Source organism: Pantherophis guttatus, chromosome 15 (genome assembly GCF_059756535.1).
Source record: "Pantherophis guttatus breed Tessera chromosome 15, ASM5975653v1, whole genome shotgun sequence".
Classification (NCBI taxonomy): Eukaryota; Metazoa; Chordata; class Lepidosauria; order Squamata; family Colubridae; genus Pantherophis; species Pantherophis guttatus.
The window spans coordinates 7,445,719-7,467,456 of NC_142077.1; the positions used below are offsets into that span (position 1 = coordinate 7,445,719).

Below are 21,738 nucleotides of genomic sequence, written 5' to 3' on the forward strand. Positions count from 1 at the left end.
TCCCAGCAATTTACCTCCTAACAGCAAACAGCCTGGTCAGCTTCAGCACAGCGTGATTTAGCACAAGCAGCTGATTGGCAGTTGGATCGGCCTCCCGGAACACCGCCCATCAGCTGTTCCAGGCTACAGGGATCACCACTGTAGTCGCCCATCGCTGCCGCTGCCTATCGCCGCCTCCGTGCGCCCCACTTTCGGCCTCCATGCATCCCGTTTTCGGCCTCTGTGCCCCATTTTTGGCCCATTCCAGGCGGCAGGGTTTCCCGCCACCTATCCCCGCCGCCTGGAATGGGCCAAAAACGTGACATATGGAGGCTGAAAATGGGGTGTGCGGAGGCTGAAAACGTGATGCGTGGAGGCTGAAAATGGAGCGCACAGAGGTGGCGATAGCAGCATTGATGGGCGGCAACGAGTGGTGGTGATCCCTGCAGCCTGGAACAGCTGATAGGTGGTATTCCGGGAGGCCGATCCAACGGCCAATCAGCTGCTTGTGCTAAATCAGGCTGTGCTGAAGCTGACCAGGCTGTTTGCTGCAAAGAGGTATATTGCTGGGAGGCAGGGGCCAAAGGATGGGCAGGGCTTCAGCAACATTCGCTGTAGAAGATGCACACACATTTCCACCCACTTTTTTTGGTGGGGGGGCAAGTGCATCTTATACACCGAAAAATACGGTACACAGCTTTCTGAAAGTGAATGTAGGCTGAGCTTGAGGAAGGGGTCAAACATGCCATCAGTCGTGAGTTCCTTCGTGTCCATAAGAGATTCAAGTCCAGCGTACCTTGAATTCCACCAATTCTCACCTACTGCCAATTTGCTTGGACCTTAGTAGCTCAGATTCTTGTAGAGAGCTTAAGCTTGCAATAAATCTTTACATCCATTTGGAGCGTCTGACTTCCCTGGCGCTAGATGGTGCTTCTTCCCTGCGAAGTGACTTTGAATAAGTCTGTGCTTTTTTTTTGCCTCTCTCCGCTCTGCAGGGCGCATCCGGAACAAACCCGAAGTGGACGAAACGGCCGTGGACGCCGTCTTGTCTCTCAACATCATCTCCGCCAAATACCTGAGGGTCTCTCACAGCTCCAACAGGTCAGAGGCGTTCCTTACCCTCTGTCGGCTCCCCAAGCTGGGAGCCCCAGCTAGGGGTGGACTGCAGTTCCCATGCTCCCCAGACAGCCTGACTGACGGGGAATTCTGACCCACTTATGGGGGTCCTTGGGTTGGGATTAGGCTCCTCCTCCGTTCTCTGAGTAGGAGAGTTTTGAAGCAGATTTTAAACCTTAGTGGAAAGAGAAATGAGGTTGCGGCACTTAAGAGTCTTAAATAGGCACTTAAATAGTGAAAACGGCAAACTATTTTTTTTTCCCACCAGGATCTGGAACAAGCCAGAATACACTAATGTTACTCATACAGACCTCTCAAATGAGTATTTCATAATCGACAAATAATGATATATGATTATAACCCACCACAAAGGATTTTTGCCCCCTTCCCAGGCTTCTGTCTTCTCGCTGTGATGACGGCCCCTTAGGGCGTGAAATAAATTTCATCCTGTTTGCGATTTGCTCAGTTTTCAGCTCTTGCCCTTGGCAGGAGAAGAAGGTGGAAGTTGCAGAAACGTCCTCCTGTGTTCACATATATGATGCATGTCTCTCTCTGTCTCTGTGTGTGCGTGTTCGTGTCCCTGCATTTGTGTCTTTGGGTTTTGTCCTCTGGCTTGAATTTTGGCTTTTTCTCCACTGCTTTCCCTTCGTCGCTCGTCCACCCGTGTTTGGGGCCGACCTAACGAATGCTTTCTGTATCTCCACAGGCTCTTCCTTGATAAGGATATGCCTAGGTATTTTGAAATTCCCTTCCTTGGCGCCCAACGCTCCTGGCCTAGTGCCCAGCCTCTCCTCCCCTTTTCCCTAATCCCAGAGTTCGGCTGGCGGGCAGAGCTTTCATCCCCTTCCCACCCCACCCCCACCCCTTTGCTGCCTTGCGCTGTGGCACCTCTCCTTGTTTTGGGGGGTGGCTTTAAAATCTCCCCTTTGCCCCGTTCTCAAAGGCCCGCCCAGCAAGGTCTTGAGAATCTTAGGGGGTGCTGCAAAAAAGAGACTTTTGTGATCTATTTGGGCCAGCCTTTTAGCATGCTAGCTAGAAGCTTTTCTGTGGGTTCAAGTCTCATATTTGTGCTCGGCTTCTTTCTCCCGTCCTCCTCCTCCCCCCCGCTTAATTTTTACTTGTCACTCTTTTCCCGAATCCCATCCTCAAAACTCCTCTCCAGTGTGTCTTGACCCCCAACGCCCAGTACTGTATCCAGTTACATTTCTTCCTTCCCGATTTAATCCCTTTGGCTTCTGTTGTGCTCAGTCTTTGCTTCCCACATGGTTGAAATGCCATTTTAACGTTGTGTCCCTCTCTTTGTCTTTTCCATCCTGACCCAGCAGTCGGGAATTAGACGTAACGTTTGCGGTTTTTTCTGCTCCCTGGTTGAAATTCATTAAAAGGGGATTTCATTTGCTGCTGCTTCGCCTTCTCCTGGGACCCTGTCCAGGGGTGGGCTTCAAAAATTGTAGCAAGGGGTTCTCTGCCCGGTTGCTGGCTGGGCGTGGCCTAGTTGGCCTCCTGCACTATGGCGGGGGAGCTGTTTTTGCCCTCCCCGGGCTCCGGAGGCTTTTCCTGAGCCTCCGGGATGGCGAAAATGGCTTTCCCAAGCTCTGGAGGCTCTCTGGAGGCCAGAAACGGGCATATTTCTGGCCTTCCCGAACTTCTTTCGCCCTCCCTGAGCCTCCGCGTGCGCCCTGCGCTTACCTGCATCCAAAACGGGCTGCGTGGGGACTCCTGGGAGGGGAACTGTGGGCAGGACCAGCCAGGAATGGGATTTGGGAGTTTCTCCAAACTGCACAGAATCTTAGCTAGAGGTTCCCCCGAACCTCTGCAAACCCCCAGCAGCCCACCCCTGACCCTCTCCCAATCTGCCCTCCCCTCCTTTTTCCGCCGTTCTTTCACTTCTTGCTTTCCTGTGCAAGATTCCCTTTCTTTTAACCCGGCAAAGCAGGTCTGTCCAGATTTAGAAGGGCTGAAAATGCTTAGAATAGCTGTTTTAGGGCAGGGCTGGGCCACTCAGTTGCGTTTCCTTCAAGGAGGTTTGATGGGTAAGCAAAACCTTCAGAGGTTTTAGCTTAGCAGGGCCACCTTAACAAAACAAAAGCCGAGCCTTGCTTCTTCCTTGTTTGTCCATGGAAAGGTAGCCAACATTCCCTCCGTTTCTCATTCTTAGTTCTGAATGCCAGTCATTCAACCTGACTCCTAAGCCAGGAACCATGAGTTGATTTCAGGGGTGAAATGTTCCCAGTTCGGACCGGATCGCCTGATCTGGTAGCGATGATGGTGGGTGGTTTGGATAACCGGTAGCAAAAATCCCTGCCCCCCCCCCGCCCCCAATACTCAGCTGAGCCGCACGATCATCAGAGGCTTTTTCTTTTTTTACTTTTAAAAGCATTTTTTCTACAACCTCTTCCGACGAAAAAATGCTTTTAAAAGTAAAAAAAAAAAAAAAAAGCCTCTGATGATCGTGTGACTCAGCTGGGATCCTCAGAGGCTTTTCAAAGCATTTTTTAAAAAGCCTCTCTGACGATCCCAGCTGAGTTGCCTAAACGGCAGAGGCTTTTCAAAGCATTAAAAAAATGCTTTGAAAAGTTTTTTTTTTTAAAAAAAAAAGTTGGCCATGCCCACCCAGTCACATTAACCAACCCCCCCTCCCCCCCCAAGCCACGCTCACAGAACTGGTAGTAACACATTTTACATTTCACCCCTGGTTGATTTGATATTGTTGATGCCCATCATTGAAAAAAATTGAGGTTTGCAGTTAAGTGAGAAGAAGGCAGAGAATGTTGGTATAAAAACTTTAGAAAGGGGTCTGCTTCCTTCTACCTTCCAAGAATTCCAGGGGTGTCAAACTCGATTTCATTGACAGCCGCATCAGGGTTGTGTTTGACCTCGGGGGGGGGGGAGGCGTGGCCAGGGTGGGTGTGGCCAGCACGACATCACTCATGTTGTGGTGGGTGGAGCACCTGTGGAGGTAGGCCCAAGAGCATGGGCTCCCGAGCTGTTTTTGGTTGCGACAGCCTCCTGCAATCCTCTGCCAGTGAAAACGAAGCTCGAGGGGGTTGTGCGTGACCCTCACAAGTTCCGTTTTCGTTGGCAGAGGCCCCGCATGCCGGTCCTTCGCTGTTTCCAGGGTGGCTCCGCGGGCCAGATCTAAGCACCCCACCTGCTGGATCTGGCCCCCCGGGGCCTTGAGTTTGACACCCCTGCTCTAAGCTTATTCAGAGCAGTTGCTCAGCCATGGCTGGAAGAGGCACCTCTGCACTGGAGCATCAGATCCTAGCCTTTGATGTTAATTATTTTTTTCCAGAACTTTCTACCGCTTTGAGGCTGTCTGGGACAGCTCCCTGCATAACTCCCTTCTTTTAAACCGGGTGACCCCTTACGCAGAGAAGATCTACATGACCCTCTCGGCTTACCTGGAGGTGAGGTTGCATCAGAGCTTCAGTCTGACGGAAGGGTGATAGGAGAGTTTGAAGTGCTCTTAAAAAACAGGGACACCCCCCACTGGAGGGAATTCCTCTTTCTATTTCTTTCTTAAAAAGAAAGGCAATTTTTTAAAGACTTGTGGACTTCAACGTCCCAGGCTGGGGAATTCTGGGAGTTGTAGTCTTAAACTTGCCAAGGTTTGGACACCCATGATATAGAGAATAATAAATCTGGAGCTAGAAGTATGTGCATTCATCTCCACTTGCGCCACACACCTGTGCCAAAGACAGCTGAAATGCCACCTGTTCGCTTGTACGTTGCCCATCACCGATGGTGAAAGTGATCCAGCTGTTTCTCCCCTTCCAGCTGGATCACTGCATCCAACCAGCCGTCATCACTAAGGACATTTGCATGGTCTTCTACTCGCGAGACGCTAAGATTTCGCCACCCCGCTCGCTGCGGAGTCTCTTTGGACGTGGCTACTCCAAGTCCCCAGACTCGTAAGTCAGATCATCCCCCTGGGGTGGTCCAAGGGCCACGAGACACATGGATTAAGCTTGGTGGGTGGGCGGGTGGGCTTGTGGACAGCCTGTCTCTTGCTGTCTCACGAACCTCCTCGCGAAATTTCAAACAATTGCTTGAGTCGGTTCTTGGAAACCTTCAAGCGAGCAGCCAAAGCAGAGGACTCTAATTTCAGTCTGACCAGGAATAAGTCAAAGATTCCTTCACTTAAGAAAAAAAGGAAAGCAGGTTTTTCCTGTGTACATGATAAATATATATTTGTTATATGACAAACCTATGAGCCTCGGTGGCGCAGTGGTTAGAGTGCAGTACTGCAGGCTACTTCTGCTGACTGCCGGCTGCCTGCAATTTGGCAGTTCGAATCTCACCAGGCTCAAGGTTGACTCAGCCTTCCGTCCTTCCGAGGTGGGTGAAATGACGACCCAGATTGTTGGGGGCAAGAGGCTGACTCTGTAAACCGCTTAGAGAGGGCTGTGAAAGCCCTGTGAAGCAGTATATAAGTCTTAAGTGCTATTGCTATGACGAATTAACTCCAGCGTGGACCAATGTAATCATTCTTGAAGAGCTTGACACCCTTTCCTAAGACTGCCTTCTTTTCTCAAATGATCGTTTTGTTTTTCCCTGCTTCCCTCTTTGCAAGCAGCAACCGAGTAACCGGGATCTACGAGTTGAGCTTGTGCAAAATGGCCGATACCGGAAGCCCAGGTCAGAAGACGTCCCTTTTTTATGAATATGCCAAAAAGAAAAAGAAAAATGCCTCCATATTTTTTTCCCGAACTGGGTTGATTTGTGAATTTATTATATTTCTGACCCTTGGCTATGGAGATTCTCCGTCATCCAGGTCATGGTTGTCCCAAAGGTGCTTTTTCAAATGGCAGTGGGACTTCTTTTGTTGGTTACGGAGTAGAACCCTTCCCTCCTGGTGCGTTGGAAACTGACTTGACCTGAATCCGGTTTTCATGTTTCAGGAATGCAGAGGAGGAGACGGAAAGTCCTGGATACCTCCGTAGCCTACGTCCGAGGGGAAGAGAACCTGGCAGGGTGGAGACCCCGAGGAGACAGCCTGATCCTGGAGCACCAGTGGGAACTGGAGAAGATGGAGCTGCTGCATGAGGTGGGGGCCCAAAGGAGCAGGAACAGGAAGGGAGGGCTTGGGATTCCTTTGCTTGGCTTCTTCCTGTTGGTGAAACATCTCCCTGAGGCTGCCGAAGTTCTTAATTGTTCCTGTCCCTCTTTTGTCTACGGAGATTCTCAAGTCATCCAGGTCACAGTTGTCCCAAAGGTGCTTTTTTTTTTAAAAAAAGTCTTTCTGGTGTTTCTTTGAAGATGTTTCGCTTCTCACCCAAGAAGCTTCCTGTAAGGATTGCCTCTCCTTCTAACTTAAGAAAGTGAGAACCAGTGGTGAAATCCAATTTTTTTTACTACCGGTTCTGTGAGCATGGTTTGGTGGGTGTGGTGTGGCTTGGTGGGTGTGGCAGGGGAAGGATACTGCAAAATCTCCATTCCCTCCCCACTCCAGGGGGAAGGATACTGCAAAATCCCCATTCCCTCCCCACTCCTGGGGGAAGGATACTGCAAAATCCCCATTCCCACCCCACTCCTGGGGGGAAGGATATTGCAAAATCTCCATTCCCACCCTCACGCCGGGGCCAGCCAGATGTGGGGTTTGCCAGTTCTCTGAACTACTCCAAATCTCTGCTACAGGTTCTCCGAACTGCTCAAAATTTCCGCTACCGGTTCTCCAGAACCTGTTAGAACCTGCTGGATTTCACCCCTGGTGAAAACTCTTGAAACGGAGTTATTTCAAAAGGAACCTTTTATTAAGCAGAAGTGACAGCAATGGATTCAAAGCAGCGTCTGAATACCCTTAGGCAAGACAAGTAGGATTAAAGCAGTAGAGACTCCTCCCTTTAGCCAGATGCAGATTTAGCCAATCCACAAATGTGAAGATGTTAGTTTACCAGCTGCCCTGCGAACCGGATAAGCATACATTCTCATCGCTATCTTTCATTGGCTATCAAAGTGAAACAACCCACATGGCCATCCCTCCTATACATTCCCCAAGAAGTGCGAAGATCTCAGGGTGTTTTCCCAGGATACAAGTTATAAAATAACAATTGTCACAGGCAATTTTTTTTTTTTAATTTGATTTATATGCCGCCCTTCTCCGGAGACTCAGGGCGTCTTACAATGCGTTAAGCAATAGCCTTCATCCTTTTGTATATTTATACAAAGTCAGCTTATTGCCCCCACAAACTGGGTCCTCATTTCACCTACCTTTGAAAGGATGGAAGACTGAGTCAACTTTGAGCCTTGGAGAGATTCGAACCAGCAGTAAATTGCAGGCAGCTGTGTTAATAACAGGGTGCGTAGACCACTGTACTATCAAGGCAATACTAATGAATCAAATCCAAGCCCCCACCCCCCTTCTCCCAATTGAATGGCAGTATCACTTTTAGGGATCTGACGCTTCTTCAGCTCTGACTGGATGGTGGGGAATAGTAGGATTTAAGTAAATAAATCCTATAAATCCATAACCAAGAGCCTTGGTAGTACAGTGGTCTAAGGCACCCTGTTATTAAGCTGGTTATTAAGACCAGCTGCCTGCAATTACTGCAGGTTCGAATCTCGCCAAGGCTCAAGGTTGACTCAGCCTTCCATCCTTTCTAAGGTAGGTAAATTGAGGACCCAGTTTGTGAGGGCAATAAGCTGACTTTGTATAAATATACAAAAGGATGAAGGCTATTGCTTAATGCATTGTAAGCCACCCTGAGTCTCCGGAGAAGGGCGGCATATAAATCAAATAATATATATATATATATATATATATATATATATATATATATATATATATATATATATATATATATATAAATCCAAAAAAGGATCTAAGTAAATAAATCATATAAATCCATACATCCTTCTATTCCCCACCATCCAGTCAAGAGCTGAAGAAGCTTCTTGGACGAGAAGCGAAACGTCGTCAAAGAAAAACCAGGAAATCCAGTTGCCTCTTGCAAAATACAGCATCTTTGGGACCCGTCCCTCGTTTTTGCACATGTCCTTTCTTGCTGGGTCCATCTCAGTCCCCTCCCCGCAACCCAACGCTTGCCGTAGTTTGGAGGGGTGGGGGACTAGAGCAGGGGTCAGCAACCTGCGGCTCTGGAGCTGGATGTGGCTCTTTCATCCCTCTGCTGCAGCTCCCTGTTGCTGGTCGGCTCCACGACTGATAGGGCTTTCGGTTAGGACAGGTAGAGGAAAAAGGATGCTGCGCTAGGAGGAGACTCTATGATGGGGGAACTGGACTTCCAGTTTGCAGAGGAAAAAGGACGCCGCGCTAGGAGGAGACTCTATGATGGGGGAACTGGACTTCCGGTCAGCTCCAGAATTGAACAGGGGGCTTCCGGTTAGGACCTTTGTGGCTCTTTGAGTGTTTAAGGTTGCCGACCCCTGGGCTAGAGGATGACATCCCAGTTTGGAAGCCATGGGAGGAACCTCTCTGGGTTCTTTTCTTGCTGCCCAGGTGGAGAAGACGCGTCACTTCCTGTTGCTGCGTGAGAAGCTGGGCAACGGCCTCCCCAAGTCCCTGAGTGACTCGCTCTCCCACAGCCTGAGTAGCAGCACACTCAGCACCTCCACCAGCATCTCCTCGCAGATCTCCTCCACCACCTTCGAGAGCGCCATCACCCCCAGCGAGAGCAGTGGCTACGACTCTGCCGACATCGAGAGTCTAGTGGAGCGGGAGAAGGAGCTAGCTACCAAGGTACCGAGCCCAGGTGTCAGGGTTCCAAGTAATACACCCATAAATAAACAGAACTCCGAGGCGGGTAGATTCCTCAAAGGATCTATCTCAAAGGATCTATTTTATTGGATCTATCATATTGGCACAGGCTGGTGAAAACCGACTCTAAAGGTTCCCGCGGTTTTCACCTAATTAAAAGTAAAAGTTTTCCCCTTTTCCCAAACAAACAGTCACATGGTCCAATCAGGGTGCTGTCTGGTTGCTTGGTAACAGCACGCCTCCTCTCTTCAGCCACCTGTTGGAATGTCCTTGGTTCCCAGGGGAAAGTATTTTGTTTTGGCTACAAAAGCCCCAGCTGTCTCTTATTTCCCCATCCCTAACCCTCATCTTTAGCGTTGTGGCAACGCTAAAGCCTCGAAGATGGCCTCAGTCAGGCCAACTTCAGAGTTGGCACCAGGGGTGTGTGACGGTTGCGGTGGTGGTGTTTTGCGAACCTGCCTTTTCCCCAACCTCCTTCCCCCCAAAAAGGGGGCCCCGCTAGATCTGTGTTTTCTCAGCCTTGGCAACTTTTAAGATGCCTGGACTTCAACTCCTTTTGTTCTGACCTAGGCTTCCTGAGTCAGTAAAACACACGAGTAGTCTCAAAAACCTCTTTTATTGCAACAGCTGTGAATTCTGTTCATTCACAGATGAGTCCCAAATAGTTGTAAAGAGTCCTTCGGGATAAGGCTGATAATCATCCACCTTTATCTCCCTTGACACACTGCCAAAGACCTAATTGGCAAAGCCACACGGAGTCCAGAATCAAACAGAACTTCGGGCTCTAAACTGCACAGAATTAACAACGTTGCTTCCTGCAAAGGCCCACGTGCCTTTGCTCCTCTTTTAAGCCTTATGGGAGGGGTCAATCATCTCCAAGCCCTACTCCCGAGTCGTCCCTTTTGTTTTAACTATTCGTGCCTTCTGGCAGCTCTGCGCATGCACGCACTGGGAACAGGCTCCCCCAGGTCCTCTGCCTTGCTGAGGTTCGACTCAGGAGGCTCCAGAGGCAGCACGTACCTCCCATATGGCCCTTTTTCTGCCTCCGATGGAGAGCCCTCGTCCGAGCCCTCCCCAGACTCCAGGACTGGCCAATGTTCCTCCCCAACCTCCTCTCTGTCCGACTCTGCTGTCAGCTCTGCACACCTTTTGCCTACCTCCCCCGTCCTAATCCACGCTTTCTTTGCAGTGCCTTCAGCTTCTTACTCATTCTTTCAACCGCGAATTTAACCAGGTCTACAACAGCATCAGTGATTGTAAGGTAAGCCAAAGCTTAACCCGTGGTCAACACGAGCTTTTTCCCTCGAAGCGCCAAGCTTGAGAGTTATTGCCTCCTCCTTCTTCCAGCTGTCCGACATCTCTCCAATCGGGCGGGATTCTTCGGTCTCCAGCTTCAGCAGCTCCACCCTCACCCCGTCCACCACCTGCCCCTCGCTGTCAGATTCGAGGTACAACTCGGTGGATCAGAAGTGAGTGGAGCTGAGTTGACGCCCGTCCCTCGACAGAAACCCCCCTCCAGCTCGCTCTCTTTCTCTGGCCTGGGAAGAAATTTGTTCTCCCACTGCCCTCCTGCTCAGCCCTGAAGGATGCCTGCTTTAAAGGCACACTCTGCTTTTTGGAGGGGGAGGGAGGTGCCATAGTTTCATTCAGGTTTCAATAAAATAGAATATTTGTAGCTCGGTGTTGACATGAGGGGGTCCTTGGTGCTCTCTGAGCTGGCTTGTTTTCTTGCAGACGTTTTTATGACCCCAACTAGGTAACATCATCAGTGGTAGTACCAAGGAGAAGGAAGGAAGGAAAAGAGAGAGGAGGGTGGGAGAGAGAGAAAGAAGGAAGGAAGGAAGAAAGGAAGGAAGGAAGGAAGGAAGGAAGGAAAGAAAGAAAGAAAGAAAGAAAGAAAGAAAGAAAGAAAGAAAGAAAGAAAGAAAGAAAGAAAGAAAGAAGAAAGAAAAAGAAAGAAAGAAAGAAAATAATGGAATGGAATGAATAGAATAGAATAGAATAGAATAGAATAGAATAGAATAGAATAGAATAGAATAGAATAGAATAGAATAGAATATTTGTAGCTCAAGGTTGAAAGAAGGAGTCCTTGGTGCTCTCTGGTCCCCTTAATCCAGGTTTATAAGGGGCACAGATAAATAACCCCAAAGACCTCCCAAAATAACTTGGAGCCTTGATTGTTGTGAGTTTGTTTTGATTGTTTGTTTGACTCGGAACTGATCATGAAACATTAATGAACCGAGTTAGTGTTTTTCTGCCTTTGCAGCGCGCCTGACTTTTAATTAACCACATTTTTTTCATTTTGGATCGTTTTCTTTCTTTTTTTTTAAACCAAAGAACTCCCGAAGGAAATTCTCGGGCCTCTAGCCCTGGACTGGAGGCAGAACCATTCCAGCTGACACCCCCTGCGGAAGTTTCTTATTTGGCAAGGGCCGGGAAAAACGAGTTTTTAAACCTCGTTCCGGATATCGAGGAAATCCGACCTGGGTAAGAATCTTCCTTATTGGAAGGAAGGTGCCATTCACAACGGGAGAAAAAGCCAACGCTCCCCTTTTTGAAGATGGGTTGCTCCATCCCAGCCTTTGGAAGGCTCCGATTCATAGCTTTTCCTCCCACTGAGAAGGAGAGGGTTTTCCCGGTGCTCCAACCAGTCAGACTCCCTGCCAGGGGTGGGGCTGCTGGGGGTTCGCAGGGGTTCGGGAGAACCTCTAGCTAAAATTCTGTGCAGTTTGGAGAACCCCCAAATCCCATTCCTGGCTGGCCCCGCCCACCCCTCTCCTCCCAGGAGTCCCCACACGGCCCGTTTTGAATGCAGGTAAGTGCAGGGTGCATGCGGAGACTCAGGGAGGGTGGAAAATGGGCCTACTGGAAATTTGGGAAGGCGAGAAACGGGCCTGTTTCCGGCCTCCAGAGGGCCTCAGGAGCCTGGGAGGCCATTTTTGCCTTCCCGGAGGCTCGAGAAAAGCCTCCGGAGCCCGGGGAGGGCAAAAACGCTCCCCACCCCACACCCCACCATGGTGGAGGAGGCTGACTAGGCCACGCCCACCCAGCAATGGGGCAGAGAACCCCTTGATAAAATTTTTGAAGCCCACCCCTCCTCCCTGCCCTGACGGTCTGTTATGTGCTGGGCTCCGCTTCCAGGTCCGTGGTCTCCAAGAAAGGCTACCTTCACTTCAAGGAGCCCCTCTCCCCTTCGTGGGCCAAACATTTTGTGGTGGTGCGCCGCCCGTACGTCTTCATCTATAATAGTGACAAGGACCCAGTGGAAAGGGGGATCATCAACCTCTCCACGGCTCAGGTGGAGTACAGCGAGGATCAGCAGGCCATGGTGAAGGTCAGTGGCATCTCCAGAAACTCGGAGCAGGCTCTTTAATCCCTGGGAAGTTGCAAAGAGATCACCCTTGTCCTGGGTGCAGAAAGTAGAGGGAGGAAATTAAAATAAGAGCTGGAAGAGGACCTTGGAGGTCTTCTAGTCCAACCCCCTGCTCAATCAGGAGACCCTATACCCTTTCAGACAGCTGGCTCTCCAGTCTTTTCTTAAAAACCTGCAGTGATGAAGCCCCCACAACTTCTGGAGGCAACTTCTGTTCCAGTGGTTGATTGTCCTCACCGTTAGGAAGTTTCTCCTTCATTCCTGGTTTCTTCTCTCCCTGATTTGTTTCCATCTATTGTTTCTTGTCCTCCCCTTCTGGGGCTTTTTAAAATAGGTTTAAAACAGGTTCTGGGCAGCCCCTCTGTTAAGGAATGACCCTTGAGTAGCAAGGGTATGCACATGAAAACGGTTGAGAGTAGTTATGAATAAGCACAGCCACTACACAGATACACTGAGTTGTGTTATAGTTTACTTTCAGGAAAAATAGTAAGGCACAGTCCAATAAACAGTCCAGGTCATACACATATAAAGCAGGAGAAAGCCAAAATGACAGTCCAGGGATAATCCAATAACAAAGTCTTCTTACCAGTCGTCATAGTCATTCACAATAAACTGTTCTTCTGGATTTGCAAACAGTAGCATACAGAGATATCAGAGAGCAAGAACAGCAAAAAGAACAAACCATGTGTCTAGCTCCCTCTTAAGGAGATTGGCTACAGAGCTAACCAATCAGGACACAGTATGATGCAATACAGCAGTCTTAAAGCGACATTGAGGGTTTATATATTGCCAACCCAACAAGTTAGGTAATAGTCATTTCCTAAGACCCTCCAATATTGGAATGTTACCATCATGTCCCCCCCAGTCCTTCTTTTCACTAGACTGGCTATTTATTTTATTTTATTTTATTTTATTTTATTTTATTTTATTTTATTTTATAATTTTAATTTTATTTTATTTTATTATTTTATTTTATTATTTTTATTTATTTATTTATTTATTTATTTATTTATTTATTTATTATTTAATTAATTAATTTATATACCGCCCTACTCCCGAAGGACTCAGGGCGGTGAACAGCCAAACAGTAAAAATACATAGATACAAAATTTAAAAACAAAGTAAAATCGAATTAAACAAATTTGGCCCAAACTTATTAAAACCTCAATCATTTAAAAAACCAATTTAAAATAACATAATTAAAAAGAGGGAAAAGATTAGGCCAGGCCCGCCTGGTGGAATAAAATGGTCTATACCCAATCCCTGCGACCGTTCTTCCTAGGTTTTAGTCTCCAGACCTTTAGTCATCTTAGTTGCTCTTTGCACTTTTTTCCAAAGTCTCAACAACATTTTTGTAACGTGGTGACAAACACTGGATGCTGTATTGCAGGCGTGGCCTTACTAAAGCTTTATAAAAACAATACTAATTTTTCACGTGATTTTGATTCTGTGCCTCTGCTGATGCAACCCAGGATTGTATTAGGTTTTTTTTGGCTCCCGCCACACACCGCTGGCTCATCTTTCAATGATCCCCTACTTGGTGCCAAATCCCACCGCGGTGGTAAGATGGCCTTCGAACCCTATACAGATCAAGAAGGATTCCCTTGGGGAGGAAGGGACGACGGGTCTTCTGAAAACGATGTCAGGGCATCGATTAATCCCATGTTTGGCTCTGGGAAAAATCACCCTGGTTTAGAGGATGGATCGTGGCTCCTCCTTGTTGCAATATTCTGAAAAGAAACGCGAAGAAAAGTTCTCTAATAAAACTCATTTATTTGTTATAAAGAAAATAAAACACCTCACTAACTAAGAAAAGTTAATTGCTACATTTTGAAAGTAATTCGGGCCGGCTGCTTTCCAGCAGTCGACACCCCCGTGGCATGAGAACAAAGGAAAGAGTGTGTGAAGCAAGTGAAAGAATGCAGACATGCGTAGTAACTTTTGATAACAATTCTTGACAAGGTACGGAAAGTCAGATAGTCCAGAAATATGAAGCTCAGCTGGTAAATAAAATAACGCAATGACAAACCTGGCCAAGAATTTTCAAACCTTCACGATTCTGTAAAGCCGATATTGCTTAACAAACATGCGTTTTACAGAATCATGGAGATTTGAAAATCGTGGAAGGGGGGGGGGAGAAAAACACTTAAAATGCCGGGCATGTTTTATTTTTGCATTTTAGACACCAAACACCTTTGCCGTCTGTACCAGACACCGCGGCGTCCTCCTCCAAGCCCTCAACGACAAAGACATGAGCGATTGGCTGTACGCCTTCAACCCCCTTCTTGCTGGCACGATACGGTAAGAGGGACACGTCGGGGCTGCTGTTGGAGCGGGCCTGGGGCATCATGGCCTGAGGATACTAGCAGAGTGAGCGGGGCGAACCGGTAGAAACCCACCACTGTCCTTGGTGCTCTCTGAGCTGGCTTGTTTTCTTGCAGACGTTTTATGACCCTAACTAGATAACATTGCTGTGGATTTAATAAGACAAACACAACTTTTGGATTAATCAGAGACAATTTGTATATTGCGCAATAGGTTCAAAGCTCTGTACATGAGGCGTTGAACAAAGACAGAAATTAGGTACAATGGTTTTATACCCTTCTAGACAAAGGATTCTGTTAACTCAGCAATTCATATGGTCATATACATTTGTCATTTTTAATTGACATTTCCTAATTACTGAGTTTCTTTGCAAAACAGTTATAATTCTTTTTGTAGATTACTGAAGCATAGACTCAAATCATCTTCTGACGATAGACAACTTTTAACTCATGTGGATCCCCTTGACCTAACCAACCTTTAAGCTGTATGTCATTAGAATGTTCCTTTCTTCTGACAACTTAGAGGCTTCCTAGAGGAACCAAAAGGATTTTGGCTGAGTTTGTACTTTTTCCAACCGGATACATTGCTTTTTAGAATAGAGTGAATAGAAAGTTATCCAGTGGTCATCTATCAGAGCCCGCTTCCTTTACATCAACATCATCAGTGCTAGTACCAAGGAGGGAGGAAGGAAGGAAAAGAGAAAGGAAGGAAGGAAGGAAGGAAGGAAGGAAGGAAGGAAGGAAGGAAGGAAGGAAGGAAAAATAGAATAGAATAGAATAGAATAGAATAGAATAGAATAGAATAGAATAGAATAGAATAGAATATTTGTAGCTCAGGGTTGAAATGAGTCCTTTGTGCTCTGCAGACACTAGCAGAGTGAGCACACAGGCCATCATAAACCAGGTTAAAACCCTGAAATGCAGGGGTGAAATCTACTTACCTTCCTTACCGGTTTGGAAATGCACGCACCCGCGTGCGCTTGGATCCTCTGCACATGTGCAAATCCTCCTGTGCATGCATAGAGGGTAAAAAAACAGGTTACTTCCTGGTTAAAACCAGGAAGTAACGATGACCGGGAGGGTGGGCGGAGCCTCGCGCTGCCATTGCTACCGGTTCTCCGAACCACCACCACCATCGCTACTGTTTTAGCCGAACTGGTCCAAACCGGTAGCATTTCACCCCTGCTGAAATGGGAACAGCATGCATCGACCACCTCGTAGGGGAAAAGGGGCTGGGGAGTCACGGGGAGGGGCTGGTGGAAATATCAGGTCTGCCAGGAAAAACAGGTGGGTGTGTTTCCTTCCAGAGGAAGTGTTGCAAAACGGGTGAGAAGGGAGGGAATCGGTTAGAAAGGGGGAAAAAAAAAGGGATGTTCATCAGCAAAGAGGAAGTTAAAAAGCCGCCTCACTGCTAGCAGATGATGGGAGAGCAGAGATGAGGAGCCTGGGAGACAAGCAAGTCTTAACTCAGGCCTGTCAGCCCAGCCACACGCATTTAAAACAGCTGCACTCAGTGACAGTGTGGCAATGGGAAACCGAAAGATATCTCACTTGTCCTTTTTGTGCTGCATGTTCTGCAGGGACCTCAGATCCACATATACCGTATTTTTCGGACTATAAGGCGTACCTAAATTTAGAAGAAGAAAATAGCAAAAAAAAGTTTTTGGCCTCCACGCGCCCCGTTTTCGGGCCTTTTTTTCGGCCCCTTTCCAGCCTTTTTTCGGCCTGTTTTTGCGGCTTTTTTCGACCTGTTTTGGGGGCTTTTTTGAGCCTGTTTTTGAGGCTTTTTCCAACCCTTTTTTTTGGCCCCTTTCCAGTCTTTTTCGGCCTGTTTTGGGGGCTTTTTTCAGCCCGTTTTCGAGGCTTTTTTCGGCCTCTCTTGGGGGCTTTTTTCAGCCCAATTTTTCAGCCTTTTTTGGCCCGGTTTGGAGGCTTTTTTTGGCCTATTTTGAAGGCTTTTTTTGGCCCAAAAAAAGCCTCTAAAACGGGCCGAAAAAAGGCCTGAAACGCCTGAAAATGGGGTGTGCGGAGGCCAAAAAAAATGACCGGCGGGTGGGCAGGGCTTCAGCAATATTCGGTATATAAGACGCAAGCATTTTCCTCCCATTTCGGGAGACAAAAAAGTGCGTCTTATAGCCCAAAAAATACAGTATTCTCCCTCTATTAGAGAAATCAGATAATTTCTACATGAACCATCTCCTTCAGGATTCAAATCCAGTCACCGTTTGTTTCAGTAGCAAAATGACAATAAGAGGGGGGAAAAAAACACCTAAAGAACTAAAGATCCTTATTCCTATTGCTACTTTGCTTAAGTTATTTTCCAATAACTTAGACATTTACTTTAAATTTTTAACTTTTGCGCCAGTCTTGCGGCCGTGATAAAAGATCGATTCCGATTCTCCCACTTCTAGAAACACGACTCCAGGAGTCTGGCATCTCCCAAATCCCCTTTTGCAGGCTGTATTTCTCTCCCAGCCTGAATTGTAACCTTCTCAGCAATGGGCAGAGTTGAAAAGCCTTGAGGCGGCTTTTTGAGGAAGAGGATAAACTTTAGAGTCCTGCCTGGTTAGGAGAGACGCAGTCTGTGTGGTTGAGTTGTGTGTTCCACCTCGGTGCCGGGTGCGGTTCCTTCACTTCCTGTCCTCTTCTTTCTCCTCTGCAGGTCCAAACTCGCCCGAAGACTCTCCGGACAACTGAAGTACTGAGGTCCCTCGGGAATTCTCATTGCAATTTTTATTTTCTCCCAAATCCATCTTTGGCTATAAAACCTCCCCTCTCATTTTCTCTTGTGATATTTGAGTCTCTCCCTTCCCTTGTATTTAACACCTCCCCCTCAACCCCCCCCGTGGCTTAACTTGGCTCACTTCCAGCACTTTCCCCACATTCTTTCCTTTCTCTCTTCTCTCTTTCCTTCCCCACCCCCCCTTTTTTAAAAAGAAAAATACTACTCTAATGATTTTTTTTTTCCCTTTTCAAGTGTTGAAAACACTAGTAATCGCATGTGGCCAAATTGAAGACGAAATGACGGGAGGGGGGGGAAAATATGTGGGTTGAGCGGGGAGGAAAACGGGACTGAAAGGGGGGGGTTCATATTTATATATGCACGACTTTTTTTTTTGTTTAAAAAAAAAAAAAAGAAAACTCCCCCCTCCCCTCTCCCATGTGGGCCCTTGGTTCCTAACCCCCAAGTGACGTCGCCTGTCCTGCTCTCTACGGTGTGTTTGTCTCTGTCTGGATGTCAAGGATTTGATTTTTCGTCTTAACTTTGATGGCTTGGAAATAACCAGACTGTGTTTCACCAGGAAAGACTCCTGCCCTTCTTTTGTGGGGGGCGTTCCCTTCCCAGTGTATGTTGCCTTTACTTCGGATGTTGTATTTATTTATTTACTTTTGGATCTATTATTTTGGATCTCTGGTTTAGGAATCGGTTATCACCAGGAGGGTGGACATACATAATCCAGGCTCGGTTTTCAACCGCCGGCGTAGCCTGGTTAACAGTTCATCCCTTGCAGCTTGGCCAGTGATGGCTGCCTGCAACTTTCTCTTGGGGGCAGATTCAGATGAGGAGGTTTCAGACCTTCAGGAAGGAAAGCGGAACGGTGTTTGAAACGAGGTCTACCCAGGGGTGGGCTTCAAAAATTTTAGCAAAGGATTCTCTTCCCGGTTGCTGGATGGGCATGGCCATGATGGGTGTGGCCTAGTCGGCCTCCTGCACCACGGCAGGGGGGGGGGGGGCGTTTTCACCCTTCCCGGGCTCCAGAGGCTTTCCTCGAGCCTCCAGAAAGGCGAAAACGGCCTCCCCAGGCTCCGGAGGCCCTCTGGCGGCCTTCCGGTAGGCCCGTTTTTCGCCCTTCCTGAGCCTCTGTGCATGCCCTGCACTTACCTGCATCCAAAACAGGCCGCGTGGGGACTCCTGGGAGAGGCGGGGGCGAGCAGGGCCAGCCAAGAGTGGGATTTGGGGGGTTCTCCAAACTGCAGAGAATCTTAGCTAGAGGTTCTCCCGAACCCCTGTGAACCCCCAGCAGCCCACCCATGGGTCTGCTTTAACCAGCATTGGGGCTGAGGGGCAGCACCGCTTTCTCCCTGCCTTTCCCACGGTTGAAGGATCATTTATATTTATTTTAAAAACATTCCTGCTTTAAAGCTCAGCTCTTTTCCTCCCTCCCTCCCTCTCTCTCCCTCTCTCTCTCTCTCTCTCTCTCTCTACCATCAAGAGCATTGCTCGGGTATTCCTGAGTCAGGAAAGTAGTTGAAAACAGGGTGGTGAAAAGGCGGCCTAACCGACACTCCACAACCACCGATTGTCTCCTGCAGGAAGCGTCTCTCCCTTTTAGGGGTTCTTAGACAGCCCTATACCTCCTTTGGCAGAGGAGAAGAAGAAATTCATATTCAAACTGCAGCATGTCTGAATGCTCACTTCCTATATCAAGAACTCCAGCCAGCTTTCCCCTCTCTCGATTTAGCTTATCAGGGCATTATTTCCATGGTGGAAGTGGATGTGCTCCTTCCCGGCTTTTGCCTGCAAGCCGGAGTGGGAAAAACGTGACCTCATTGGCTTTCCAAACAGGCTTTCTCCATCCTCCAATCGAAGGTGTGTGTGTGTGTGTGTGTGTGTGTGTGTGTGTGTGTGTGTGTGAGAGAGATTTTCTGAGCATTTTCTGTGCCACTTCCGCGCAGAGCAAGGGCGTCCAATCTTGGCCACTCGGAAGACGTTGAAGTCCACAGGGTCTTCCGAGTGGCCAAAGTCGGACGGCCCCTAGCATAGAGCGAAGGGAACCTGTAAAAGGAGCTTGGATTCTGAAATGGGACATAGTTATGTATTTGGTTTGATTGTTCTGGGTTTATTGCACTAAAAAAAGAGTCTTAACAGTGGGATTTTCAGCCTTTTGATGACACTATACACAACACCCATACTACAAGGCTGCAGAGCCAGTGTTTTTTTTTGGGGGGGGGCGCATTTTGCAGTGATTTTAATGACGAGTTAATTTAATTTTATTGTTTTTGGTGCACAATAAAAGACACTCCAGCTTTGGGCTATAAAAATGGTGGAGGGAATCTGTCTGATGCTGGAAAAAAAGGAACGTTCTGGCAATAGGGTGTCTTACACTACTATAATTGTTTTGTTTGTTGAGCTTGGAACAAAGCTGGTCGGAAAATTTGCTCTGGAAAAACCACACCACACGTAACAGGAGAAGAATTATATATAGGAGCCTTAAAGGGTCAGAAGGGAACAACGTAGCTGACAGATTACACAAGGGGCACCACTTCTCACCTTGGGCTAATCTTTACGCAAGAGGTTCAGTCTTAAATCTTAAGCTTTCTTCCGTTGCTTATTTTAGATGCTCCGGATTTGGTTGTCCGGCGGATGATTTAAAATGATCTCGGGGGAATTAAGATGATTTCTCTCCCCCCCCCCACTCCTTACACATCCTAAAAAATTACCCAGCCCTGCTTTTTTTTTTTTTTGCAAAGCAGAAAAAGAAATTCCGCCTCTGTGCTTCGCTTTAAAAAGAAATCACCTGAATTTCAGCAGAAGCTGGATGTAGAAAGCTTTAATCAGTCGACACGGCCTAGAGCCAGCCAGCTCTTTGGGCCGGTCTCTGGAGCTGCAGGCCGCCGCTGCCACGGGCCAGCCAACCCTCTGCGCAGGCCCTGCGGCTCCAAGCAAGGACCGTTGACATCTTTGCAGAGTTCCCAGCTAAGGAAATGGTGGAAGCTGAAGCCGAGGCTGTTACCCTGATGGTGATTACAGAATCATCTATTCCTTTCGTTCAATCGGAGTCAGTTGATTCATCCTTATATATCTCTCTCTCTTTGCAAACAGCATACCTCAATTCTTCTGCCCGGTGCCCCTTTTGTTATTAAATGACATTAAATTAGAAAAGGAAACCAAGCGAAGTCCTGATGGTGTTTTCCAAGCAAAGACGTTTTCCTTCCTTCCGCTTTGTTAACTTGATGCACTATAGGAATTTAATTAGTTTTTTTTTGTTTGTAAACGCATGTGTATTTGTGCTGGCTTTCCTTGTACATAAACCTCAACCTTCATTGTTCTCCTCCCCCTCTTGTATGATCCGCCATGAATTAATCCTGTATCTGCCCAGGCATCACACGGTACAAGATAAATTTCACATTCCGTTCTCGTCATTTGTTTTTTTTATTTCTAACATGCTGCTTTAAATAACAGGGGAATATTTAAAAAATAAAAAAAAACTTAACTTTGCTGCTTAAAGGTTCCTTGAATGTATCCGAAACAGGACCTCAGTTAGTTCGTCCGGGGAAAACAAAGTTACCCACTACCATTCCTTCCTGCCTCGTTGGTGGCTAGCGCCTTATGCTTTTTAAAAAAAAAAAAAAAAAGTGTGTCAGGAATGTATTTCATGCTGTGCTTCCTCACTAGCCCTGGGGAGAGGGGACAGGGAGGGAACTTTTATTTTTGGCTCCGATGGCCACTTCGGTGTGGGGTTCAAATCCATCCAGGCACAGCTGAAGACGACCGGCCGAAGTGAAGGCCGGATTTTGAAGCTTTGCAGAATAACAAGAGATTCTTCTCTGCTTCCTGGAGCAGCATCGGTGGAACTCCCAACCTGCTTGCAATACCCAGCCCATTTCCTTATTTATTGATTACCTAAATCCGGGGAGTCCAATCTTGGCCACTTTTAAGACTGGAGGACTTCAACTCCCAGAATTCCCCAGCCAGCCATGGCTGGCTGGGGAATTCTGGGAGTTGAAGTCCACCAGTCTTAAAGTAGCCAAGATTGGACACTCCTGACCCAAATCCTTTGTGCTTTGCAGTTTTCCTCTTGTTAGGATCCACTCACTTTGTACATTTGCAGATATATTTTTTTGTTTTTTTTTTAACAAGGACCTGCCACTCCACCCACCCACATACCCCCCCTCCCCTTTCTTTGCTGCCCAACTGAAGTGGCCTTTTGGATCCAATTCTCAAATTTTATTCATTTGGAACTGATCTCATCCTGGTTGGAAGGAATCCATTCAAAACACGTTTTGACATTACGATTAATTTTTGACTCCCTTTTGTCCCAACCTCCCTCCGTCCCCTCCCCATCCCCGGCAAACCCATGTTTTATTTTGTAAATATAACTGATGTTTGGAGCTTGGGTATACAAACTGTAAATAGACTTCATGTATTTGTACTAATTTGGAACCATTTTGCTGTATAGCCTTTAGGTGTGCAATGCAGATACTCTTAATCTAACTCTTGTGTATGG

At 47.4% G+C, this 21,738-nt stretch overlaps 1 protein-coding gene across 48 annotated transcripts in view; it reads left to right on the forward strand.

Moving 5' to 3' along the window:
* Positions 1-17,288, forward strand: part of KIF1B (kinesin family member 1B) — a 115,411-nt gene extending 98,123 nt beyond the window's left edge. For 27 of the 48 annotated variants that reach the window (XM_087878910.1, XM_087878913.1, XM_087878934.1 and 24 more), the window contains 12 exons: positions 975-1,080; positions 4,391-4,505; positions 4,876-5,009; positions 5,672-5,736; positions 6,000-6,145; positions 8,555-8,794; positions 10,002-10,073; positions 10,160-10,281; positions 11,150-11,299; positions 11,954-12,146; positions 14,368-14,486; positions 17,172-17,288. In XM_087878910.1, coding sequence (XP_087735036.1) covers positions 975-1,080; positions 4,391-4,505; positions 4,876-5,009; positions 5,672-5,736; positions 6,000-6,145; positions 8,555-8,794; positions 10,002-10,073; positions 10,160-10,281; positions 11,150-11,299; positions 11,954-12,146; positions 14,368-14,486; positions 17,172-17,214 — 1,505 coding nt within the window. In that variant the 3' untranslated portion in view covers positions 17,215-17,288. Of the gene's footprint in view, positions 1-974; positions 1,081-4,390; positions 4,506-4,875; positions 5,010-5,671; positions 5,737-5,999; positions 6,146-8,554; positions 8,795-10,001; positions 10,074-10,159; positions 10,282-11,149; positions 11,300-11,953; positions 12,147-14,367; positions 14,491-17,171 lie in introns of those variants that run through there. The other 21 variants (XM_087878911.1, XM_087878915.1, XM_087878935.1 and 18 more) reach the window with 2 other exon arrangements.
* The last annotated feature ends 4,450 nt before the right edge of the window (positions 17,289-21,738 follow it).